Source organism: Kryptolebias marmoratus, linkage group LG15 (genome assembly GCF_001649575.2).
Source record: "Kryptolebias marmoratus isolate JLee-2015 linkage group LG15, ASM164957v2, whole genome shotgun sequence".
In the NCBI taxonomy this organism is placed as follows: Eukaryota; Metazoa; Chordata; class Actinopteri; order Cyprinodontiformes; family Rivulidae; genus Kryptolebias; species Kryptolebias marmoratus.
This window is the reverse complement of record NC_051444.1, coordinates 34715932-34723892: the sequence shown is the minus strand read 5'-3', so window position 1 is coordinate 34723892 and position 7961 is coordinate 34715932. Positions and strand designations below refer to the sequence as shown.

The following is a 7961-nucleotide window of genomic DNA, read 5'->3' as shown; positions in this document are numbered from 1 at the left end:
GAGGGAACACTGTGTCCAATAATTGTACTCGTCATAAGGGGTCTTTGGGCTGCACTTCGTCTGGCCCCTCACCTAGGACCTGTCTGCCTTGGGTGACCCTGCTAGGGGCATGAAGCCCCTGACAGCATAGCTCCTAGGATCATTGGGACACTCAAACCCCTCCACCACGATAAGGTGGCAGCCCAGGGAGATATACAGTGCCTATAAAAAGTATTCTCCCCTTGGATGTTTTTTGATTTTATTGCTATAATAAATCAGTCATTATATAAACTGTCTTTTTTTAAATGAAAAAACCCTATTAAATGACAAACTTAAATCAAATTTCTACTTACTAATGCCAGTTAAATGCAAATCTGTGATGTAAAATAAGTGATTGCATAATTATTCACCTCTTTTAAAGTAACTGTCCTTATTCAACTCAGACAAGATTTTTGAAAAGTACAAGTCAGGGGAGGGATACAAAAGAACTTCCAAGGCCCTAAACATCCCCAGGATTTCTGTTAAATCCACTAATCAAGAAATGGATGGAGAATGGGACATTCCATTTTTTGGGGGTTCCATGGTAAACTCCTCACAGAGAATGAGGCTGAACAGACTGGAGAAATCACTGGGTTCTTAAATATAATTATATATTGATGAGGCTCCTTGATGAGTTATACGAGCAATACACATTTCAGAACATCAAATGTATTCACTGATCTTCTGAACATTTTCAGCTTGAACTTTTCTCTCATTTGTGTTTTTCTGTGTCTCTTATTAGTGATGGCTCTTCTGAGGAGGGGATGTCCAATTTGGGCTCCCCCAGTGATCCCTGCCTGTCACCCCTAGCTTGGAGCATCACTGGAAAATATCTGGCTTCTGCTATGGAGAAAATGGTCAACATCTGGCAAGTTAATGGTAAACATTTGTCTTAATTTGGTGCCATCTATTCAGGGTTCATTTTGCCATTAACTTTAAGATATTTGACCACTCTTGACCACATTTTACTGATGTTTTTATGATGTAAAGCACTTTTATTTGTATAGCACATTTCAGCAGCAAGGCATTCAATTTTTACTTCTTAGCAGAATTGGTAGAGTTCATTTGAACTGGTATGGATATATTTGGGCATCAGACACACTTTAGAAAGTCCAAGTGCCCACTGCAAACAGGAAGGACTGACGAATGAAGCGTGCAAATCACTCAGCTGTAACTACAGGGTAAAAGCAGAGCAGTCCTAAAAGAGAGGAGTTTCATTCCTGCCTCCAGCACCAATGAGAGGTCCCACAATGGGACCAGGGACATAGAGACTGACAGCCTACGTGGTGCCCCCTTCATGAAGCAACACACCAATGGGTCACCAAACCCAATGTGACAAGCGGAAATTGCTGTAAGATAAACTTTAATGTTGGAAAAAGCCTTCCACTGTAAAGACAGCGAGTTGAAAAGCCCTTGCATTGTCAGTGACCTCTAGGGGTTGACCAACCTCATTTAAATTCCACATTTAACAGGCCAGGTGGGGGTAATAAATAATTTCCTCTTACCTAAAGCAAAAGGTCCCTGCAAATAGAGAGGGGCCACAGTCTCTGATATATCTCTGCTAGAGTATTCCCACCACTTGGAGATAGAATTACCACTCTCCATACAGTGGGTTGCCCCTGGACAAAATGTTTGCTGTTCTGTTCAGGATCCCTAATATGAGTAACTTGATCAGACGGGAGTCCGGTTCTGCTCCACAGGACTTACTTCCTGGCTAGCCTTTGCAGCTGCAAGGAACTAAGTCCCTCCCTGACGGTTGATGTACGCTGCTACTGTAGAGTCATATGTCTTTACTAAGACATGACAATCTTTTAAATGGGGCAGACAGCACTTTAAAGCTAGGATCACTGCATGGGAGTTGCTGAGTGTCTGCTCCCAAGTTTGAGTGTATCATACACTGCCTGGCCAAAAGAAAAGTCACCACCAAAAAAAAGGTTACACACTCTAATATGTCGTTGGACCGCCTTTAACTTTGATTACAGCACGCATTCACTGTGGCATTGTTTCAATAAGCTTCTGCAGTGTCACAAGATTTATTTCCATCCACTGTTGCATTATTTTTTCACTTAAGATCTTGCATTGATGATGGTGGAGTCTGACCTTCTCCAGCACATCCCAAAGATTCTCAGTGGGGTTAAGGTCTGGACTCTGTGTTGGCCAATCCATGTGTAAAAATGATGTCTCTCACTCCCTGAACCACTCTTTCACAATTAAAGCCTGATGAATCCTGGTATTCTTGTAATCTTGGAATATGCCCATTCCATCAGGGAAGAAAACATCCATTGATGGAATAACCTGGTCCTTCAGTATATTCAGGTAGTCAGCTGACCTTTGACCTCATTCTTTGAGCTCATCCTGTTGCTGAACCTGGACCTGAGCAACTGCAGCAACCCCAGATCATAGCGCTGCCCCCACAGGCTTGGACAGTAGGCAACACTTCACCTGCCTCTCTTCTTACCCTGATGAGCCCATCACTCTGGAACAGGGTCAATCTGGACTCATCAGACCACATGACCTTCTTCCATTGCTCTAGAGTCCAATCTGTATGCTTCCTAACACCTGCCTCACTGATTAGTGGTTTTCTTAAGGCTACACAGCTGTTCAGTCCCAATCCTTTGAGTTCCCTTTGCATTGTGTGTGTGGAAATGTTCTTACTTTCACTATTAAATGTAGCCCAGAGTTCTGATGTTGTTTTTCTCTGATTTGATTTCACCAAACGTTTAAGTGATCACCGATCACGATCATTCAGGATTTTTTTCCAGCCACATTTCTTCCTCGAAGACGATGGGTCCCCACTATCCTTCCAGTTTTTAATAACATGTTGGACAGTTTTTAACCCAGTTTTAGTAGTTTCTGCAATCTCCTTAGATGTTTTCTCTGCTTGATGCCAATGATTTGACCCTTCTCAAACAGACTGACATCTTTTCCACAACCTCAGGATGTGTCTTTCAACATGGTTGTTTAAGAAATGAGAAGCAACTCATTGCATCAGTTGGGGTTAAATAACTTGTTACCAGCTGAAACATAATCATGCAGTAATTATCCAATAGGAGGCTCGTAACTATTTGCTTAGTTAAATCCAGGTGACGACTTTTTTTTGCCAGGCAGTGTATTATCGTCTATGTACGAGAGCGTATTCTAATGCGACGTGTCCTTAGTGGCGACAGGGCTGGTTTCACATTCGTGCTGAATATCATCTGAGGTAACAACAGCCCTGCTGCTGAGTTATGCTCTTTCTTCTGAAAAAGCATGAGCACTTTCTGTTGGGCACAGAAAGCCCTGACAAAATTTTCTCTTTTTATGGGTTGTATTCTGCCCTTGACAACATGCCAGAAGTGCACTCTTAATTTTTGCTGTTTCCCTTAGAGCAAAATAAGATATAAAGGGGCACTGGCAAATGTTTGGTCACACAGTGCTGAACATGAAATTCTTCATAATGCTGTTTTGTCTGACTCACTGTCTCCTCTCTCTGCTGGGAACACTTGCAAAAAGGGATAGTTCTCTCTTTTGCCAATTTTCTCCTTTTCACAGGAGGTGAAAGTGAAAAAGGAGAGGATGCTAGATCTTCCGCTTCCCTTGATGGAGTGGGATGGGGGGTTTAAAGTAGCCATCATTGTAAAGGAGTGCTTGCCCTCAGGCCTTGGATTCTCTGCCTTATTTTGTTTGTTTGGTTGTCCAGCCGTTTGTCTCTGCTTTAGTGCCACCTTACCAACCTTTTACTGTTACAGCAATCACAGCAAAGTCTGGTCTGGGTCCCTGTGTGAAATGGGGGTTTAGTTCACATGGCAAGCAAAGGTGAAAGCCTTCACCCTCCTGTTTCCTACAGGTGCTTTTCTTCCTCCTGTCCATTTGTTTGCCTTGATGGGTTAAGAACAGGTTAAATCACAGGGCTCTCTAACCACTGCCGTGGACAGCTTCTCTGAGTGATCACAGGATGAGATCATTCACTACCCATATTTCATCACACAAAGCAGGGCTAAGTGACCCTAAGTCCACTGTATACCTAGCAGCCTATGTCCTCCAAGATTTCAGCTTGATATGCTGACAACAGCGTGACGAAGACACATGGACTGTCCTTCATATTTGTCCAATGGATTTAATGGGAGGGAGATGTTTGAGGATGCTGAAACCAACCTGCGATTGGGGGGAGGTGGTATGCCACTGAAGGCTCCGTAGCAGGGTGTTCAGCCAGCCCCTGCTCACTTTCACCATGTATCTTCAGCTTGGAGCAGCCCTTGGTGTAGAGCTTGCTCTTAAAAGGCTCGTGCAATAATGGCTCATTTCCCTCATACAAGCTGGGACAGCTGGTAGAAGCTGTTTAGCTAGTTCTGAGGCTCTTACTATCATACAGGTCCTGTTCTGTCCCCTTTGCATCCTGAGCTGCAGGCCATGGATTGACCAGTTTCGAGACAGCCTGCTTGCAGACATACAGGTCACTATCCACAGTAAATGCCATACCAGCTCCACTGTGTGGCCTTGAGAGTGAAGCCAGGAACGTTGAGTCATCTTGCTCTTTCTCCATATTGTTCATGTTGAGGAGATCGAAGCTGGCATCACCCTCTGCCTCTTTATGACCTGTTTCAAGTTCCTCACCTTTTACCAGCCCTTTTAGCAATGTCGGAATGATCAGAAACTGCTCTTCCATCATATCCTCCCAGCTCATGGTGGCTCGTGGCTGATCACTTACAACCGCAGCCATGGACAGGCACTGGTCCAGAAAGACAAGCTCACCTTGATGCGTCAGCTGGAAGTACACCAGTGACTGCTTTTCTGCTAATTAAAATTGAGCAGCAGCTGGAACAGTTGGCCTTGATGTGATCACTGTTCCTGATGACAGTGTAACTAGAGCACTTCTCATGAGGCACAGACTTACTACATATTTCATCTCCCTGAGAGCCACGGTCCCAGGCCTGTAGAGATGAGGCTTCTTCACTCGGCCGGTGGTCGGGGCGCTCCTTCAGGAAGCTTTGGTGGCGAGCTGCTTCCTGGGAGCTTCACCTCTGGTGGATATATGGGCGCTCTGCTTGGTTTTGGCCATGACTGGAGTTCAGGGTTCTTCACGTTTAACACTTGTTGTCATGGTTACGCATCATAACAAAATGTCCAAAAGTAAAAAGGCTTTAGTAAAAATCCTTCCAGCTGCACAGCATCCGATACCAGAGGAAGTAATCATCCAAAAAAAAAAGTCATTTACACCAAGAAAAAAAGAGGAATAAAGTTTTCAAAAGCAATATCTCAGAAAGAATGGAACAGAGCTACTCCAACAATGCAGTCACCTTGAGTGGTGCAATTCTAGAATCACAATTAATTCAAACTTGTTATTAAAAATCTTTGAAGTTGTTGTTCTATAATCATTCCACCCTTGCAAATGGCCAATTCAAATAAATCATTAAAAGACAAATTAATCTGACATTCATTCCCATGATGTGTGGATGGAAACCTCTTACTGTAGCGGACTATCTCAGACCTCATTTGTTTCCTGCTGTTTTTGTTTGTTTTTTAGAGTGCTTTATCATCTTACTGTGAAGTTAGTCTCTTCTTTTTATTTCTTTAAACTGTGTTATGAAAAATCAAGAAACAGAAAAGTCCAGAAGTTTAGATTCAGCCTTATTTTTCAAGTCTCAGTCTTTAGAATGTAGTTATGAAAATGAGTAAATCAAAAGTGATGTTCAGGACTTTGTTCTCAGGATAATGACTTGAGAGCCCTGACTGACCTCTAGCCTCCTGTTTTAGGAGTTAAAGGTCTTCTGGACATGCAGCCTCACTGGGTGTCTGCGCTGGCATGGCCTGAAGAGGAGGCAGAGTCTTTGTGGTGCGGCGAGCCCAAAGACATGCTGCTGGTGGGCCGAATGGACGGGTCCCTGGGCCTGATTGAGGTTTTAGATGCAACCAGTATGCACTGCATGGAGCTGGAGCATTGCTACAGGAAAGATGGTACGTACTCTTAGCACCCTCATGTTACAAGTGTTTAGAACTGAAAGAAAAACTGAGCTTTGGGTTCTGTTTTAGTGGCAGTGATGCACATTGCCTGGTTCAGTGAGGACAAGCCCTTTGCTGTGGGTTATGCAGATGGAAAGCTGCTGATTGGATCCAAAGAACCCTTAGAAAAAGGAGCCATTGTGGTTATTGATGCACACAAGGTGATCTGATTCCACCACAAAAATGCAAGCCCCTTATGTAACTGGTTGGTGATTTATGGCCAGATTCATCCCAGTCTGTCTTTTCAGGAGTCCATCACCAGTATGAAGTGGAGTCCCACTGGTCAGATGTTACTGACATGTGCCAAAGAGGAGACAGTGAAGTTGTGGGCCAGTCTGGACTCGGACTCGGGCTGTGGTTCTGGCTGGCGCTGCCTGCAGAGTATTCGACATCCCTCCCTGGTTAACGGTGTGGCTTGGTGCAGCCTGCCAGGACGCGGCACTAAGCTCCTCAGCATGTTTGCCATGTACGATTTTACTGCAGTGTTGGTGTATTGTGATATTTTTTATATTATGGGTCTTGTATTGTGTATTGTATCCTTCTGACCCTTGTCATCAGCTCATGTAGGTGGACATAAATCAAATGTGGATTATTAGACTATGTCAGCTTATAAATTACTTTTTCTTCCAGCACTGGATACACTTTAGAATGAACTGCTTAATCAACTTTAAATATTTTTTTATTTAGGCTATCAGTTCATAAGCATTGAAGCCCCTTCTACTAGCCCATCATCTTTTTGTTTCTGTTACATTTTGATTCCAAATTATTTTGAGCTTTAACTTTTAGGTAGCCTTTTGCTAAATTTAGCTTTTTACTACTTTTAGCTAGTCTTTTGCTACATTTAGCTTTTAGCTAGTCTTTTGCTACTTTTAGCTTGTGTTTTGCTAATTTTCGCTTTTATGCTGCATTTTGCTGTTGTTACGTTTAGCTAACATTTTGCTTCTTTTAGCTTTGAAAACCCAGTTTTTTAAGTAAATTAAAGCACTCAGCATTCACGCTACATTTTCTTGTTCTAGTTTCAGTTTGTAACCATGCTTTTTGCACATTTTCAACATTTTTTTAAATATATATATATATTTTCTTAATTTAATTTTTATTTGGAAAGGCAAGATACAAATTATTTTTACATTCCAGTTTCCCCCACATTGGGAGGAAGAAAAGAAATACACAGGCCAATCCAAGGTTTTTGTGTAACACGCGAACAATGAAAACGACAACAGAAAAAAAAAAGAAAAATGTGAGTGGGTGGGTAAGGAAGAGTCAGGTCTATTTTCCTTTTGTCAGTGGTAAAACACAGTCGATAGCAAACATTTCCCATAATCCTGAATTAAGGTATAGTAAAACAACACAACAGTACTCACATGTAATGGCTGTATTCAATCTACTGGGATAACTGACTTTACGTAGTTGGTCCATTTAGACCAGATCCTGAAAAAGGATTCTCTCCGACCATGAACAGAAAAAGATAACTTCTCCAGAGTGTAAATGTCCTGTACAATGGAAACCCAATCCTCCACTGTGGGTGCTTCGGGCTTTAACCATTTTCTAGTGATTGTCTTTTTGCTTGCTGCCAGAAGCATTAACAGGAGTTTTTTGTCGTCCAGAGTCCAGTTATCAAATGAAATATTTCCTAAATATAGGGATTCACAATTACATAGGATTCCTTCAGTAAAGATGTTATTTAGGTGGGAACATATTTGTTCCCAAAAGGCCTTAATCACCGGACAAGCCCAGAAGATGTGGTGGTGATTTGCTCCATTTGTTCCACAGAGTCTCCAACACGAGTCTCCGCTGCCCTGGTGTTTTTTCTGGGCTGGAGTTACAAAGTATCGAACAGAGTTTTTCCAACTGAACAGCCGCCATGTATTGGAGCTTGAGGTCATCCAATGCAATTTATTAATCTGTTCCCAGACTTCAGTTGTAATTGATAAATTTCCTTCTTTTACCCACTTGTTTCTTATGTA

The 7961-nt window shown here is 42.5% G+C and overlaps 1 protein-coding gene across 5 annotated transcripts in view; it reads left to right on the top strand.

Annotated features, from left to right (window-relative positions):
* Positions 1-7961, top strand: part of herc1 (HECT and RLD domain containing E3 ubiquitin protein ligase family member 1) — a 133192-nt gene that overhangs the window by 93930 nt on the left and 31301 nt on the right. For all 5 annotated transcript variants that reach the window (XM_037979943.1, XM_037979946.1, XM_037979945.1 and 2 more), the window contains exons 54-57: positions 761-897; positions 5752-5952; positions 6028-6158; positions 6246-6463. In XM_037979943.1, the coding sequence (XP_037835871.1) occupies positions 761-897; positions 5752-5952; positions 6028-6158; positions 6246-6463 (687 nt within the window). The remainder of the gene's footprint in view (positions 1-760; positions 898-5751; positions 5953-6027; positions 6159-6245; positions 6464-7961) is intronic.